At 34.2% G+C, this 19,028-nt stretch overlaps 3 protein-coding genes across 3 annotated transcripts; 1 reads left to right on the top strand and 2 right to left on the bottom strand.

Annotated features, from left to right (window-relative positions):
- Positions 1-335: 335 nt before the first annotated feature.
- Positions 336-3,120, bottom strand: ggcta (gamma-glutamylcyclotransferase a). Its single transcript, XM_048203159.1, has 4 exons — positions 2,697-3,120; positions 1,334-1,479; positions 766-898; positions 336-530 (listed from the first exon to the last, which is right to left on the bottom strand). The coding sequence occupies exons 1-4, from the start codon at positions 2,805-2,807 to the stop codon at positions 405-407; spliced, it is 516 nt and encodes a 171-aa protein (XP_048059116.1). The 5' UTR covers positions 2,808-3,120; the 3' UTR covers positions 336-404.
- A 535-nt stretch (positions 3,121-3,655) lies between these two features.
- snrpd1 (small nuclear ribonucleoprotein D1 polypeptide) lies at positions 3,656-7,380 on the bottom strand. The gene is made up of 4 exons (XM_048203161.1): positions 7,225-7,380; positions 6,571-6,647; positions 3,952-4,143; positions 3,656-3,844 (listed from the first exon to the last, which is right to left on the bottom strand). Exons 1-4 carry the CDS (start codon positions 7,236-7,238, stop codon positions 3,768-3,770), a joined length of 360 nt encoding a protein of 119 aa, XP_048059118.1. The 5' UTR covers positions 7,239-7,380; the 3' UTR covers positions 3,656-3,767.
- Positions 7,381-9,894: 2,514 nt separating this feature from the next.
- clptm1l (CLPTM1 like) lies at positions 9,895-18,934 on the top strand. The gene is made up of 17 exons (XM_048203156.1): positions 9,895-10,414; positions 11,702-11,796; positions 11,906-12,095; positions 12,180-12,328; positions 13,480-13,558; positions 13,641-13,758; positions 14,112-14,206; positions 14,315-14,399; positions 16,524-16,627; positions 16,753-16,818; positions 16,912-16,962; positions 17,044-17,126; positions 17,227-17,261; positions 17,339-17,394; positions 17,475-17,519; positions 18,172-18,287; positions 18,358-18,934. The coding sequence occupies exons 1-17, from the start codon at positions 10,247-10,249 to the stop codon at positions 18,440-18,442; spliced, it is 1,620 nt and encodes a 539-aa protein (XP_048059113.1). The 5' UTR covers positions 9,895-10,246; the 3' UTR covers positions 18,443-18,934.
- The last annotated feature ends 94 nt before the right edge of the window (positions 18,935-19,028 follow it).

The following is a 19,028-nucleotide window of genomic DNA, read 5'->3' as shown; positions in this document are numbered from 1 at the left end:
TTAATTGCTCTAAAGTGGATGATGCAGTAATTTCACACATATATGACTGGTTTTGTTTTACCTACAGGTATTAGATGTTAGTCTGACCGTCTATGGATCAGCTGTTGGTGAATAAAGAGCCACCTAACCCTAACCACATCACAAACAACAGACACACATGGATGTGTTTGTGTAACTTTCTATAATGATCCAATCCTTGATCCAAAGTCAAACTAACAAACCTTTTGTTTCTTTTGATATTTGTAATGGTACCACATTTTACATAATAATATAGTTTGTAACAATCTGTGCATCTTCTGTTTAAACCATATTACAAAAGAGTTCAACCTAACACAAAGGTTAAAACGTGTATTTATTATTAATGAACTTGATAAGTAAGGTAAAAATACACAATTTCCTGCAGGTCATTTCTCGATGTCTGTAATCTGATCCAATATGGAAGTGCCGCTGTAGTTGTTTGTCTCCAGAGCCAGAAGCTTCTGTATGTAGTTTTGAGGCAAGCTGTTCTGTTGAGCCCCTAAACACACCACCTAGATGAAGAATGAGACGAGATAAACAGAGTCAATATGAATGAGACTCTTCACTGACACTTTTCATGATAGTTACAGTTTGCAACTAGTCACTCATAAATTAAAAGAAAACTATATTGAGAACATCTGAAACACTTGTTAATATTTGATCAGAGATGTGGGTTGTTCACTTTGTGCACTTGAAATAAACTGTATGCTTTGGTCATTCAGGCTCACGATGGGCAATAAAATGTACCTTTTTATACTGTGGTGAAGGTGGACAGGGTCTGAAATTGTTCATCTTGTACGTCCGGCAGAGAAGCGGCTCCTCTTTTGTTTCCACTTTGACCTCTAATGGGCTGTACACACCTTCATGAACCTGTTCCTGTCTGAAACATGAAGATACAAAATACATGCCTAAATACAGATATTTTAGTTCCTGTGTAAAACATATATACATGCTTTGTACAGTGTGTAATAGTGATGCACAATATATTGGTTACTATATCTGCATTTGCCTGTATGTGTTCATCTGATTAAGCAGACGAGGAAGCAGATTTTTTTTTTTTTTTAACCAGTATACTATTGTATCAAAAGTAATAAACAGTTATCTTTTCTACTATATGTATATAGGAGATAATGTACAGTAAACCAGCATGATACATAGCTACTAACAAAATAAATAAATGGATATGAAATACTGATTTGAGTTTTTTTGGAAAGGGTGCAGTATCCAATACAATACTGATCATGCTATGAAATGTTATGATCTTTAAAGATGAAAGAGTGATTTTGGGAGACATCACAATCCCAGGTGATATTACCGGTCTAAACTGGGCAGGTTTTGGTTGTCTATCCTCCACACGACCCCCCACACCTCGTCTCCTTCACTCTCCTCTATCGTGGCAACTCCACCGTGCCAAGCGCAGTCAGTGCAGTCGCCCCAAAGACCGAAATTCAGCCTGTAGTCCTGAGATACAGTACAACTGTACAACTTACAAGACTGTGATATATACCACAATACTGTATGATTAACATATTTGCGTTCCATGGTTATGTGTACAATGTATTTCAAGGTACTTCAAACATCATGATGTATTATGATACTTTTTTTGTTTGTGATTACAACACACATTATTTACAGAATGTTTAAAAACTAATATGACTAATTTAAATTTTTGCCATACATTACTGCATGCATAAGTTTTCAGAAAGCAAACTGGTCAAATACTAGATATCGCTAAATGGCATTGACCATTTTATGGTCCATTATTAAGATTCTTATATAATATTTAAATAGATAGATATAGAAAGTTATTAAAATTATTTCTATTATACTTCATTTTTCTGAACATGTACACTTTGAAAGCATTTAGCTGCAGAAAGACGCGTTCGGCGTGTGCGCTGCGCACTATCTAGTGGACTTTTATTTTCAAGCACTCAATTCACTCTGTTGTACCTCCGCGAACACTCCTAATGACGAAAATATCACGATGCAGACGGTGCGCGGACGCCTTAGTATAGTCTACATTGGGTAGGCCGTATCGGGCCCCCAATCCGCCCGGGCCCATATGCACGTGCATACCTTGCATGCCCAGACGCTACGCCACTGATTTCAAGGAACATCATGATTATGATACTTTTACAACACACGTTATTTACAGTGTTTAAAGAGCCATTCGTTTTAAAGACAAAACTACTTCAAATAAAAATTAATATATAATAAATTAAAATTAGATTAAAATAAATAAAAAACTAGATGTAAATAAATATCTAACAGTACAGTGCTATGACTGATAGAAAAATGTAATTAATGTAATAGAAACTAAATAATTTCCAAATAATATATAACTTTTTTTACAGTAAAAATTTGGTCTTTGTACAAGAAACTATATATAGATTCCTTTACAACAAAACAAAACAAAAAACACACAAATTTGCCATGGTAAAGATTGTTTCAGAATGCCATATTCTTACAAAACCTTTCTATTTTAGTTATTTTTATGACAGTGGTGGCAATGCAGTTTCTCCACAAATTTTACCGCAGTTAACTCACTAGTAACATGGTACCATGGTAAATTAAGGTAGACTAGACTTCTAACGTCTATAGGTTTGTCGTTCTGTGTGCATTATGTCCATTCATTAACTGAATATGGTAATTATTCATCAAATAATGTGTTTGTTTACCTGTATCCTGCCGACGGAGTGAAAGACAGCTGATGGGTTTTTCAGTTGCAGTCTCTCTTTCAGTAAATTACTGCCATAAGCAAAATACAGAAAACAACCTCTGGATGACATCTTCACCAAGAAAACGCGACAGGTAGAATCACAGAAGCGCTTTAAAAAACAAACCCTGAGGGTTTTTATAACCTTCGCTCTGGAATGGCTCTCGTGAGTCGACTCTTTAGAATGAATGACTCGGCAGATTTCACAAGAAGAAAACTGTGAGGTGGGAACGATTTAGTTCACAATATTTGAAAGAAAAAAAATACAATTAATAATTAACAAATGATTAGCATTTTGAACACCACACGAAAAAAATCTGAATGGACCTCGACTCATTAAAATAAAAGAGATTTCCTATCCAGAACTGACCCCTGCGGCGTCACGACCACAATATTCAAAATAAAAGTCCCGCTTTTGCTTACACGGTTCCCACAAATTTTTTATTAAAACAAAGCTTCAGGACATTTCCAGTCATTTTGGATCCCTGAATTAAGATTTTTGCGCATCAATAATATACAAGACTGCATTCAAAAGTATCTCGTTTTTGAATAGCCAGAAAAGTGTCTTTCCCATAGAAATTATATTATTAAAATACCATTGTATTTCCAGATTTCCCATGACCAGCAAACTCAAGATATGTGATGGTGAGCAGAGAGATTTTCAGCAGCAAATTTAGTAAATACATAGGATAAACTTAACAGACAACTCATTTAGGTATCGTTTAAAATCACTTTTGATATTATTATAATAAGGCCAACACTGGCCTATTTTTTTTTTTTTTATGTAAAACTGAACTTTCTTCAGCACACTAGACAAGTTTAATAGAGCAGTTTATTGATATGTAGAAAAATAACCAGAAACATCACTGCCTTATATTAGCAAACAGTTCAGCAGCACTTGAACAAAAGACTCAAAACAGCTTTCAAAAGAAATGAATTTAATGTACAAAATGCAAACAAGTCAGAATCAAAATATTCTCAAAATAAAGAACAAAAAAATGCTGTACAAAGCCCACTAATGTACTTAAGAGATTCATCTCCTCGGCCCGCCGCGGCCACGTCCTCTTCCTCTGCCGCGACCCCGTCCTCTTCCTCGACCGCGGCCAGCAACTGCAAGAAAGGCAAGGAAAACAATTATACATTTTCAGAGACAATCAATCAATCGATGCCCACGCTTCAAAGTCATATCAGTTTAGATGATATTTTCTGTAACTCACCAGCCTCTCTCTTCTTTGACTTGACTTTAGGCTCGATGTCGACCAGCAGCGTGTCCAGAGGAAGACTGTCGGGCAGGATGAAATAGCGGATGTTGTTGCCACGGATACTGAGAGACTCCAGCTGAGTGGGTTCTCTGTTTTTGAGGGTCATCTTCACAGCTTTGAGGTGAGTGTTCATACTGACGTCCACACCTGTTCATAGGATTCAAAGAGAAAGTATAAAGCCATCGTTCAACTTGGAGATAGTTCACACAAAAATGAAAATTATACCATGATTTACTCACCCTCAAGCCATCCTAGGTGTATATGACTATCTTCTTTCAGACAACACAATCAGTTATATTAAATAATATTCTCGCTCTTCTGCTGCTGTGCAGCCTAAAATTATTTACCAGTTATCACCGTAAAGCTGCTTTGACACAATCTGCATTGTGAAAAGCACTATATAAATAAAGGTGACTTGACTTCCCAGCTTTGTAATGGCATTGAATAGTGCTTGAAGATTTTGAAGCTCCAAGAAGTGCATCCATCCATCATAAAAGTAATCAATATAACTTCAGGGGTTAATAAAGGACTTCTGATGCCTTGTTTACACTGCACATGTCTGGGGCACATTATGGCTCTGGCAAGGTTTTGTTGCGTCCTCTACGCGGCGTCAACTCAAACTAGGAGCGTTTCAGAAGCGTAGCGGCTGGATTCACGAGACCATGAGATTTGCCTTTCCTAAGTTGTTTTCCTTGATTTTTCGTGTTTTTAATGGCTAATTGTTATATCTTGTCCAGTTTAATTGTGTTTATTAATATGCCCTACTTTGTTTTGCTGTAGCCTACAGACAAAGTTAATGCAAGACTGTTAAAAGAAAGACTAAAAGAAAGTTAAAAGTCCTGTTATGATAATAGATTTTCAAGTTTTTCAACTTCGAATCTTGTAATCAAATTTCTGGCCTCCTAGTGATGTGAAATATGAGTGCGAGTCTACACAGGGTGATTATTTTGACTTTGTGTTTGAACTGCACGGCCTTGGACTTGGCGCCTATCTTTAGCGAAGTGGCGTGGCAAGCTTCTGAAACGTGCCATGGTGTAAACACAAGCATTGACTAGAGTGGCAGCGTCGGCGCCATAACATGCTGCAGACGAGTGCAGTGTAAATCCGGCTTGAAAAGAGTCAAGTTTCGGCGGAAGAGTGACCTCTGACCTGATGCATGACGCAGCTCCTCTTCTCCTATATCGAAATACTAAATTTTTCTTTAAAACTTCTCATTTTAGACTTCTAATTCTTGATCTGTGTTTTGTTTTGCTCTATCCTCTGCATTTCCATGTTTGTCAATTCTCACCTAAGCTCTCACTATGCCTACGTTAGAGGTCTCCAAACTCAGTTCTGGAGGGCCACTTTCCTACAGAGTTTATCTCAAACACACCTGTTTTAAAGTTTCTTGCATGCCAAGCGAGATGTTGATTAGCTGGTTCAGGTGTGCTTAATTGGGGTTGGAGCTAAACTTTGCGGGACAGCAGCCCTCCAGGGCAGAGTTTGGAGATCCTGTGGCCTACGTCGGTAACTTGATTCGCGTACAGCAGTTGTCAGAATCCAGTGATTATAGTTTATAAGGTTTCAATATGGATATTTTTCTTACAACAATGCATCGCTTCAGAAGGCCTTCATTAACCCCCTGGTAGTGATGGGCAAATGAAGCACTGAGGCTTTCCCCTCATTGTTTCGGCAAAAAGATTCAAAGCTTCGAGAGTGTCGAAAACAGAGCCATCTAGTGTTTAGTAAAAAATAAAGCAGCTAAAACCCTGTGAAAGAAGCTTTGTCGGACGAAGCAGCCACCACAGTTTCATGTTAAGTCCTCAAATATAAGCCTAACAGTGCGCGCATGTGTGTTGAATTTATCTCCGTGATAAATTAATTTACCCATTACACTGTGGATTTTTAATGCCAGTATCGATATCAATGTGATGTAACAGAAGAATAAACAAACAAATATGAATTGCATATGGCAAATATTTTATTTTCCTGTAATAATTTGTATTCTTCATATTACTTGTATGAATGGGTATTTAAAAATGTAATTGAATAAGTCTAAATGAAAACCTACTCATAAAGTAAGATCTGGGGGTTCGAACTTTCTGATATGCAAAGCGAAACACGCACGTGATTGGACAGAAAGTGAGGGTTCATTTGTCATCGATCACGTGACTCTGGGAAACCAACAGACCCCGATACGGGGCTTCACTAGAAATTGTGTCGCATGTGTGATACGCACGTCGAAGCTTCAGTGTCATACATAACATCACTACCCCCTGGAGCCGTATGGATTATTTTTATGATGAAACGGACTTGCTTTTTGGGTTTTCAAAAACTCTTGCACTATTCAATGCTATTACAAAGCTTTGAAGAGCCAGGATTTTTTTAATATAACTCTTTGTGTTCGGCTGAAAGAAGTAGCCATATGCACCTAGGATGGCTTGAGGGTGAGTAAATTATGGAATAATGTTCATTTTTGGGTGAACTGTCCCTTTAAATATTCCTCATAAAAACAAACTTGAAGTAGATACCTTGACACCAGTGTAAAAATTCCTATTTCTCTCACTTATTAGCATTATTTTGATTCATAATTACCTGTAATGGTGCCATGGACCTGTGTGCCATTCTTCAGCTCAATGGTGACTGTTTCATGGCTCAGTTTCATCAAAAACCTGCAGGATCAATCAGAAACAATGACTAAAATACTCATCACAACAACAACCAGACCTTACAACAGTACAGATCACATTTAAACCGTTTTCATATTCACTTTTGTTTTTGTTGTAGTGAATTTGATTGCTAGAAGTCGAAATAGAAATGTGAAATTGTATTTAAAACCTCTCCACTTTGTCTTAATTATATAATATTTGCCTAATAACAGAAAATGTATGTATTTTGCTGAATGCATCTCTAATAACAAGTTACTGGCATTTAAAAGTGGATGTTTCTGTTCCTGCAATTGTTAGATTTAAGGCCCAGCATCTACAAAATAATGTTCCAAATGCATAATTTCATAAATCTAAGGACAATCACACGAACTATTAATTAAACACACCGCTGCGTTTAAAACACGGCAGTAATGAGACAGAAACTCAAACAAACAAACACACATTCATTCATTCCCGCCCGCTAAAGCTAACAGCTAACCAACAGCTACATCAAATCTGACTCCATCCATTAAATTACATCACATGTCGCTGCAGATACTTTATGCATAATGATTACATGAGACCTATAGATGTTTATTACCTGACGAGTTTCATGCTGGCGGTGGACTTTGAGAGTAAATCCTCCACCAAAGTGAGAAAAAATTGTAGCGCAAAACGACAGAAAAGCGTCGGACGCCACTGGAGCTATGATGAGTGGAATCACTTCCTGTGTGAAACGGAAGCAGAATCATCGACGCAAGTGTTGCCACTACACACCCAAAAAATCATTTATTTTGGGAGTGTCCCAACTCAGTATTTACTTCCAAAGAAAAACTAGGATGCTTAACTTTGAAGAAATTGATGTTATGCTAAAATATTTGATTTAATTATTATAATTGCCCGTTACTATATTCATATACTGAAAAAATGCCAAATTTTGAAGAATTTAATAGATATTAAAATATATTTAGAGACAATATCCAAAAGCAAAAACTTGAAAGCAATAAAATTTATACAGTTGTTTAATAGATACAATTTTTTCATGTAAAATGCCTTTTTTTTCTTTTTTGTTTTCTATTTTCTGTTTTTTGTGTTACCCCTGACATGTATGGTTATATGTACTCTTGTTTGTAAACTATATCTTGTTCTTGTTAATATTCAATAAAAAATTAAAATAAAAAAACTACACACCCCAAATCATTCACATAATAGAATATACATATAAAATATTTAATTATATGTATCTTTAATCTTAAATAAAAATTATGTGAATAACTTTAAGTTAAACTGTCTGTATTATATATTTTTTATTTTTAATAATACACTTAAAAGTCTTTATATGAACGGCTGGATTATGGGCCTATGAGTACGTGTCACAATAAACAGCTTTTAAACTTGCTTTTATTAATTTGGCCAAAACATTTAGGGGCGGTTTCTCAGACAGAGATTAGACCTAGTCCTAGAATAAAATGGCCCTTTAAACCAGATTAACAGAAATCTGCTTTCTCTGTCATGGTTTAAAATAGTCCTAGACTTAGTCTAGTGCAGAGTTTAATAAACTGATTTCCTGGAGGAAGACTAGAGCTACTCCAGGACTAAATTGAGGGGCTTAAATTAAATTTAACTTCAGATTAACATTGTGTTTCAAAGAAGACGCATATATTACTTGGATATATATAGATATTGATATACACTGTGTGTATACATATATATGTATTAAATCAGTTCATGTGAGTACAGTGGTTCAATATTAACATTATAAAGCGACGAGAATGTTTTTGGTGCACCAAAAAAACAAAATAATGACTTATTTAGTGATGGCCGATTTCAAAACACTGCTTCATGAAGATTCGGAGCGTTATGATTCTTCTGTGTCGAATCATGATTCAGATCGCGTGTCAAACCGCCAAACTGCTGAAATCACGTGACTTTGGTGTTCCGAACAGCTGATTCGATACACTGATTCATTTATGCTCCGAAGCTTCCTGAAGCAGTGTTTTGAAATCGGCCATCACTAAATAAGTTGTTATTTTGTTTTTTTGGCTCACCAAAAATATTCTCGTCGCTTTATAATATTAATATTGAACCACTGTACTCACATGAACTGATTTATATATGTATTTAGTACATTAATGGATCTTGAGAGAGGAAATGTCATTGCTCCCTATGCAGGCCTCACTGAGCCATTGGATTTCAACAAAAATATCTTAATTTGTGTTCCGAAGATGAACAAAGGTCTTACAGGTGTGGAACGGCATGAGGGTGAGTAATAAATGACAGAATTTTCATTTTTGGGTGAACTAACCCTTTAAATTTAATTTAAAGGGTTAGTTCACCCAAAAATGAAAATTCTGTCATTGAAATGTTACTAGAACTCACCTGATGTTTTCATTTTGAAATAACATGTTTCAGTCAAGTAACCCAATCAAACAAGACTTTCACTTCCCATCATGCTTTGCACTTTGAATTGGGAGAGTAAATGTTGAGAAAATTTTATTTTATGCATTTTTAGAAAGATGAGAATATAGAGAGAGTTCTTACTGTTTAATGTTCTATTATGTAAAAGTTTTTGTTATGTTAGTGTTTTTTGGAGATTAGCGTTGTGGTGAAGTGTTGAGTTTGTGTTTGGGTTGAGGACCTGCTAATGAGATTTGCTTCTTTAATATAATGGATCAACCACTCTGATAGAGCTTTGGATTGAACCAGTATCATTTCTAGACTGCTGACACTGATTATCACGTGTAAATAGTTATGTTTAGTTTGTTGCTATGTAAAGACAAAACAAAAGCATTAATAATCAAAGGATTATATATATATAATTCATCTTTTTAAATAGAATTCATTACAAAAAGATTTCCAGGCATTTTTTTTTTCACAGCTGATGTATTTTCCTTGCTTTAAAAGAACTGTCTCTTGTTTAATAAAGTGTTTTTTTTTTTGTTTTTTTTTTGGATTGCAGTCTTTTTTTTTGCTGCCATTGTTTTCCTTGTATTTGCTTCTGCATTCCATGCAATTTTAAGCTTGTCTTGGTTCATTCCATGTTTTACAGGAAACCTCTCTCATGGTTTCAGATTAGCACAGTTGGTTTTAAATTAATCTAGTTTATTTTAATTCAGGATTCCATAGTCCAGGTTTTAGTAATCTGTACTTAATCTGTGTTTCCGAAAGTCATGATTAACTATTCTAGATTAAAGCCTATCCTGGTTTAATTTAAACCCTGTCCGGGAAACCGCCCCTAAATATTAAAAAATTGAATTGAACAAATCTGGCAACCCTGTAACAGGAAGTGAATCCCGGAAGTGAGCGCTCATTGAAACATCACGTCAAAAGTGTATCGAGGGATAAATCAAAGAAATTAAACGCGCGCGCTTCATCATGAGGAATCACCGATGAGTTTACACGGGATTTCTGAGGATGCTGGAGTGAAAACCGGATCAAACATCAGGATAACACGCTGCAGATGTTATAAACGATGTTGATGTGTGGATTTAGAGTGACGTGTGTTAATGGCTGTGCATCAGGACTGATTGACAGCTGATCTCATCCTGCTCTTCATCTTTATTTTCCGCATCAAACAGCATGTTGATCGGCAGCATTCGCTCTCGACTGTCATTGATGCGCTCATGATGTTTCCTAAAACCTCGTTCACGAGCCTCATCGTGGGGGTCTTCCTCCTGTATGTGCTGCACACATGTTGGGTCATGTATGGGATAGTTTACACGAAACCTTGTGAAAAACCCAAAACCGACAACTGTATCTCACCTTACCTGGCCGGAAAACCTCGACTGCAGGTGAGACTGTCATGTGCTGCTGTCAGATCTGAGTGTTTACAACTTCTCTTTTAAACAATTCATGTGAAACCAGGCCTAAGCAGGTCTTTATGGATGGACACAATGGCACATAAAAAGGATGATTATTAATAATTAATATAAATAATATTAAATGTTTATATATATATATATATATATATATATATATATATATATATATATATATATATATAAAGGGGTTTTCAATCTTTTAGATGCCACACAGACCCCCAAATATGATCATCTTCATTTTAAGAAATTTAATTTATATAGTTTCTTGTTTAAAGACTAAATTTATACTGCGAAAAATGAATATTATAAATATGTTTAAAATATTAATTGGAAAATATTTAGTTTCTATTAAGTTATTTCATATTTTCTGCTCATTGTAGCACTGCACTGTTAGATGTTCGTTTGATTATTTATTATCAATTTCAATAATCCATATTATTTATATATTTTAATGTAATTTGTATTAATCTATTTCTTTTACATTTTAATCTAATTTTTATTTTATTTTAATGCGATTTTTATTTGATTTATCTATTTCTTTTCATCTCATTTTTATTTACTTTTTTATTAATTAACATATTTTTTATCTAATTTGTACTTATTTATCTGTTTATTTATATATTTCAATATAATTTTATTAATCTAAACTTAAATATTTTTTATTTATATATTTATGTATTTTAAATTAATGTTTTATTAATTTAATGTTTATTATTTTATTTTAATCCAATTTTTATTTATCTATTTATTTTAATCTAATTCTTATTTATTTTATTTTAACCCTATTTTTATTTTTTTTTCAAAATGTAATAACTTTATTCACTGTCATAACAACACATAACGTATAACATAACATCATATATTTTTAATGATTTATTTATTTATTTTTACTTTATTTTTATTTTTACTTTTACTTATTTATTCATTTACTTTTAAATTATTTAATTACTTATTTATTTTATATATATATTTAAAAAAAAAATACATTAACTAAAACAAAAATACAATTATTTCTTTTCTTTTTTTCTTTTTTTACATTGTTCAATTTTTTTTTTCCTTTTCCCTCAGTATTATTTTTATTAGCTTTATATTTTGTAAATGTGTTTTCTCTAAACATGTCCCGGACCTCAGTTAAAAATCCCCAGAATTAGCAGACATATATAATCAACATTATACAGTACAAAATATATTTCAGTAAACAATATGAATATATAAGAACATGTGCAATAACAGTGATATTCTGGACGTGTTTCTCAGCTCAGCATCTACACTGCATTGAGACCGAACGCTGATGGAGGACACAGTCTGATCCACAGAGAGGAAGAGTTTGATGTGAACACCCGATTTGAGAGGTAAAGGCGACGGGATCTAGTAGACATAATAACTCATTATATCACTGTTACTCTGCATTCTTGTCCATATACTACTGCACACTCACAGTTGTACTTCTGTCTTTTTAAGGTTAATTAACGTGTCTTTGCCGAAGAAGACACGCAAAAATGGGACGCTGTACGCTATGGTGTTCCTGCACCAGGCTGGAGTCACGCCATGGCAGGATCCGCACCAGGTGCATTTAGTCACGCAACTGACCACATACATGCTGCCGAAACCTCCGGAGATCAGCCTGATCACGGGACAGGACGACCCGCAGGTGAGCTGACGCCCACTTCCTGCACCTGAGTTGTGTTTCCATACGTCTATTTACATTATATAAATGAATCCAAATGCTATACAGAAGCCGGATCAACAAAAGCAGAGCAGCGACTCCGAGCTGGACCGGCCCGTTTCTCACTGGCGTTCCCGTCTGACCCTGAACGTGGTGTCTGAGAACTTCCAGTTTGACAGAGAGGCCCTGCCTGGAGACGTGCACCGCTACATGAGAGTGTGAGTCTGTCAGGGTCCTTCGTATTATACACTCCAGACCCAGCTGCACTTTTAAAGATAAAACAATCAGAGTGTCTATTTACACTAACTCCGCCCACTGACGTCTGGTTGGCCCAGACAAAATTACGGAAGATCCTGGATTACCAACAGTAACAATAGTGTAGGGGGTAAGGCGCATGACAGAATGTTTTGACGCAAATCGACCCAAGTTCGAATAAGCTCTACTCCCTTTTTCCATCACATATCAGATCAAAAAGGCATTTATTTTCAATATAAATAAAGAAAATATTTGAAAAGTGGAAATAAAGTGTCTAATAATAGTGTTTATTGGTTAGGGGTAAGTGTAGGGAGGACTTTATTGTTCCAATAAGGCGGCATCCATTTAATAATCTAATAAATATAATCATTTACACTCTGTTATTATTGCATACCTGCAAAAGTATCTGCCACTACTTATAAGTATAGATAACATATCTACTGTTTACACTTATTGCAAAGAAAAATTGCTATTTTTACATAGTGTAAATAGAATCTATCGCTACTTTCAGTTAGTGCAAATAGCCGCTGCCAAAAACAATATGCATTAAGATGAGTTGCCATGTGTTACAGTGATTTTATCACATTAAAAACATATAAAGTGATTAATGTCAAGTCAAATTTATTGGTATAATGCTTTTTACAATACGCATTCTTCCAAAACTGTCATGATGTCAATGTTTATAATATCCTAATACCTTCATGCCCTATAGTCGCATTGAGCAGATTAGAGCTGGGTTATATAGTTAAATTTTGTGACGATACAAGCAAATGAGAGTTTTTATATGGTATATTACACTCTATATGAGTAATTTACTGTATTTATGTGAATAAAGTTGGACATACTATAATATATATTCAACACTAGAGAGCTGGGTGATGATATAGCAACCAAATAAAAAAAAACATGCATTTGAGATTTGCTGTATAGTATATTGTTAAATTAAAGTGCACTGTATGTATGTGGATAAAGTTTAATATTATATATATCGAACTTTGTTTACAGAACTGTGCGATAATACAGTTTTTCAGACGATGTAAACAACACGGCTATCTTAAAATGTGATATAAGAATTTGGTTTGCCTCTAATTCACAATGACCTTTTTGTCTGCAGATATCAGAACGGCAAGAAGATGATTTACCTGCCGCTGCTGTTTGTAGATGAGCTCAGTAACCGAGTGAAGGATTTAATGGTACTGCACCTTTAATTCTCTGATTTCTAGCCGCTCCTGTAGTGAAGGTGCACACTGAGTGATGATGTGTTGTTTACTGCAGGAAATCAACAGCAGCACCACCGAACTGCCCCTGACCATCTCGTACGACTCCATCGCTCTGGGGAAACTGCGCTTCTGGATCCATATGCAGGACGCCGTTTATTCACTGCAGCAGTTTGGTAAGAATCTGCTGACTCGTGGGTAATTAATGCAATAAGCCATGTGAGGCTGTGTTAAAGCGAATTTATCATGAATGGTTGTAAATGGATATTTACAATATATTAAATGGTTATATTAAATGGTTTTGATGTGAAAATGAGGGCCTCAATGATTTTAAAAATGTATTTTAATAGATGTTTTCAAACATAAAAATAAAAAATATTACCTGATTGATTGCATGGCCTTAAAAGTATTCATTATTATTCATTTAGATAAATTATATGTCCATCAAGTCATATAGTTTATTTATCTGACTGATAAACACTTAATATTGAAAATAAAAGTCACAGGGATATATTTCTTTGCACTTTAGGCTTCACTGAAAAGGATGCGGATGAAATCAAGGGAATATTTGTTGACACCAACCTGTATTTCCTCGCCCTCACCTTCTTCGTGGCCGCCTTCCATGTAAGTTCATGTGTTTTATGCATTATGTTGTGTTAATCATGTTCATACTGCTGACTCTGAGCGGGTTCATGTTTCACCGCATTCAAACATTGCTGTGTTTTTGTCCAGCTTTTGTTTGACTTTCTGGCGTTCAAAAATGACATCAGTTTCTGGAAACACAAGAAGAGCATGGTTGGGATGTCGAGCAAAGCAGGTCTGTGAACAATAACCCTCCTTCACAACACTGATTTACATGTCTGTAATACATGCAAAGTATTGTTGAGGAAGTGAAATGTTTTGTGGTATTGCAAATATGTTCAAATGAGTGACCATTTCATAAACGAAACAAAATGCAATAACATTTTACAATATATTTTAATTTATAAATGCTCATAATACTGAGTACAATATTCTTTTATATCTCTGTTATCGTGAAAATATAAATTTAAATGGTTAAATTGTCCTGAAGTATGTATTTTATACATAATAACTATAAATAAATTGTATAAATTATATATATATATATACAGGGAGTGCAGAATTATTAGGCAAGTTGATTTTCTGATCATATTTTTTTCCCAAGCACATTTTACCAATTCCAATCCACATCAATCTTAATAACTACTATTAATATTGTTTTTAATCATTTATAAGTGATATATAATTGTTCATGAAGGCTGGAAATGAAAAATGCCTTATATTCAGGTGTGCAGAATTATTAGGCAAGTTTTCTTTTACAGCCAAAAAAGAGATTTAACTCAGACTGAAAAGTCAAAAATTATTAAATACTCATGAGAAGGACGCAATACTAATGCAATACTAGAAATTGCAAAGTTAAAGCATGACCAAGGGACAGCAAAATGCTCATTGGGTCAGCGGGGTCAGACAAAAACAGGTGGAAAAGAAAAGACACATGTTAACTGCAAAATAATTAAGAATTATGTGTGAAACCATCAGGAACCCTTTAGTCTCCAGCGCCACCATTTTCCAGAACTGCAACCTACCTGGAGTCTCCAGAAGTGCAAGGTCTCAGGATCTCAGAGACTTAGGTTAGCTAAAGAATCCTAAAAAATGACCCGCACTTGATAAGAATCACAAGCTGAAGTGTTATAAAATACATGAAGACTGGGTTTTTATAGGCCTTATAAACAGACAGCTTGAGAGTGACTCCTGAAGGACCAGCACCACATCCTCTTGTACCACTGTTTGAAGAATTTATCTTCCAGAATCTGGCAGTAAGTTTTGGAAGATCATTTTTAGTCCATCTCTGCAAGACAGACATTTCAGGATAAGAGATGGACTAAAAGTGAACTCAAACACCTTACTGCCAGATTCTGGAAGATAAATTCTTCAACACATAATTCTTAATTATTTTGCAGTTAACGTGTCTTTTCTTTTCCACCTGTTTTTGTCTGACCCCGCTGACCCAATGAGCATTTTGCTGTCCCTTGGTCATGCTTTAACTTTGCAATTTCTAGTATTGCATTAGTATTGCGTCCTTCTCATGAGTATTTAATAATTTTTGACTTTTCAGTCTGAGTTAAATCTCTTTTTTGGCTCATTTTGCCTGTAAAAGAAAACTTGCCTAATAATTCTGCACACCTGAATATAAGGCATTTTTCATTTCCAGCCTTCATGAACAATTATATATCACTTATAAATGATTAAAAACAATATTAATAGTAGTTATTAAGATTGATGTGGATTGGAATTGGTAAAATGTGCTTGGGAAAAAAATATGATCAGAAAATCAACTTGCCTAATAATTCTGCACTCCCTGTATATATATATATATATATATATATATATATATATACAATATTTTTAAATATTTATAATATTTCTATTATTTTATTAATATAATAATATGTATTAAATTGTCCTCAAAGTATATACAGTTTCAGATATAGCTTAATTATTTTTTTATATATAATTGTATATAAAAATACATATTTATAAAAAATACAAATATGTATTAAATTATTATTATATAGTATAAAATAATGTAATGTTTATCCTCAAAGTATATCCAGTTTCAGATATAGCTTAATTATTTTTTATATATAATTGTATATAAAAATACATATTTATAAAAAATACAAATATATATTAAATTATTATTATATAGTATAAAATAATTTAATGTTTATCCTCAAAGTATATCTAGTTTCATAATTTTTTTTAATTGTTCCATTTTATTTTTATTTATAAATGTGTACGATAATCAGACATGGTTTGCATCACTCATCACCTGATCAATTTGTTTGCATATATCATATAGTTGGATGTGGTTTAGTGTGAGTGTTGATGTTGATGTGTGTGTTTGTGTGTGTCTCAGTGCTGTGGAGATGTTTCAGCACCATCGTGATCTTCCTGTATCTGCTGGATGAGCAGACGAGTCTCCTGGTTCTGATTCCCGCTGGAATCGGCTCTCTGATCGAGGTACAGTGAGATCTCACTCGTGTTTTTTGTTCTTTCTGTGTAGATTTCTTTCCGGACATAATGGGCATACACTTGCAGCTCTTGTGTTTGTATATTTTAAGGTCTTTGTGCTTGTTTAATTTCAGGTGTGGAAAGTGAAAAAGGCTTTTAAAATCCACGTCATATGGAGAGGCTTGACTCCCACATTCCTGGTAAACCTTTATTGTTTCTTTTCTATCGTGCTCTGAATCAAAGTTAACACTAATTATTCTCTAACTGTGAATTGTTCCCGATCTGTCCTTCAGTTTGGGAAGTTGGATGAATCTGAGAAGCGAACAGAACATTATGACACACTGGTGAGAACAAGCTTCATCCGTATGATTATGTTTTGATATATCTGAATATCGCAGATGTTACTTTTCAATATTGTTTCTCAGGCGATGAAGTATCTGTCCTATCTGCTGTATCCTCTGTGTGTCGGCGGGGCGGTTTACGCTCTCGTGTTTGTCAAGTACAAAAGGTGAAGAGTCACGTGAACATGTTCATGGCCTGATTTGCTGAAAAACTTATTTGAGGTGTTTCACATGCACAAATGATTAATATTTAATGTGTTTCCACAGCTGGTACTCATGGATTATTAACAGTTTAGTCAACGGTAAGTGTCATTTTGTATTTTTATCTGACTAATTTAATCATTTAGAAACATGAATTGATGTCGTTGTTGTCATTCAGGAGTGTACGCCTTTGGATTCCTCTTCATGCTGCCTCAACTCTTTGTAAATTACAAGGTTTGTTGAGTCTATTCAGAATCATGATATGATGCTTGATGCATGTTTGAGATTGTAATTAAATACATTTGTTTTCACAGCTGAAATCAGTCGCTCATCTGCCCTGGAAAGCCTTTATGTACAAGGTGAGAGCCAATCATTCATAGTTTTATGATGCCGTTTGCATTAATAATGCATGATATATCAGAGGCAATATTTGTTTTGACAGATATTAGTGCTTTTAAAGTTTTAACCCCCCCTCCCAAAAAAAAAAAAAAAAATTATATATATATATATATATATATATATATATATATATATAGAGAGAACTCTTTTTCTATGAGAGAGAAAAAAAAAAAATATATAACAATGTAACAATTCTCCATATTTTTATATTATTGTACATTATTTTAAATATTTTATAGTATTTTATTTTTTAATAAAACAACATAAAAACAGCTGAACAAAATGCAATTTTATAATTTATTATAATTTATTTTAAAAAATCATGATACTGAGTTCATATTACTTTCATTGTTTTCTTGTTAAATTTAAATTTAAGTGGTTAAATTGTCCTCATATACATTTATAAATAGTATAAATTATAAATATATGTATATAATTAGTTCAAACACAGTTTTAGATAAAATCTATCAATTTAATAAAACAATTTATATTAGTTTTCAGGATTAACACATTAACTATTGGCTAATATTGACTAAAAATTGAAGATCATTGCTTGTCTGATTAATTGAGGCCTAGTTTTCTTTTAATTCTGACACTTGTTTTTCTCATCAGGCTTTCAATACGTTTATCGACGACGTGTTTGCGTTCATCATCACCATGCCCACGTCACACCGGCTGGCGTGTTTCAGAGATGACGTGGTGTTCCTCGTGTACCTGTATCAGAGATGGTGAGGACCCTCTTCCTCAGTCTGACGTTGATGTTGAACTGATTTTAAACTCGATGTTGATGTTTTTCAGGCTCTATCCAGTGGACAAAACCAGAGTGAACGAGTACGGCGTGTCTTACGATGAAAAGCCCAAAGGAAAATCCCATAAAGATTGACATCGACAGGACAGAACAGCTCAGCACTGTCATGAGATCAGCCGTCGGATTCAGAAACGAAGGACAACTCTGCACTTGTCTATTTGGGCTCAGTTTTGCTCCGCTAAACAGAGGATTTTGAGCAGCTACTCACTGTCAGAGCTTCTGTCAGAAATCAAATGGTTGCTATATCTTGTTGAATTATAGGTTAAGAAGAAAAACTATGAAAAGCTTGGTGTAATTTTACAGAATGTATTTTGATGGGACCTTTAATTCAGTCTCATAGTGTTTTGAACTTAAGACCATATCACAAGGGTGCCAAAAGACCAGAGTTTCAGATTAATTATCTGTTTTGTTCTGAATATGAATTAATTTTAGTAACATGACTGTTATTTGTGTGTTGAGAGAGAATGACGTATGTTTGATTTGTGTTGCATTCCATTAAAAGTGTTTCTGTGGTTAAAACTGTTTAATTACAGAGACTTTATTAAACATTTAATGCTTTCCACTGTTTTTATACTTGCATGTCATTTTTTTATGCTAATTTTTGAGAGTGCATTAGTTACTGACCTATTATTATCTAATGAACCATCAGGGATATGTTTAT

This window comes from Megalobrama amblycephala, linkage group LG9, assembly GCF_018812025.1.
Source record: "Megalobrama amblycephala isolate DHTTF-2021 linkage group LG9, ASM1881202v1, whole genome shotgun sequence".
NCBI lineage: Eukaryota > Metazoa > Chordata > Actinopteri > Cypriniformes > Xenocyprididae > Megalobrama > Megalobrama amblycephala.
This window is presented reverse-complemented; position numbering and strand designations above follow the sequence as displayed.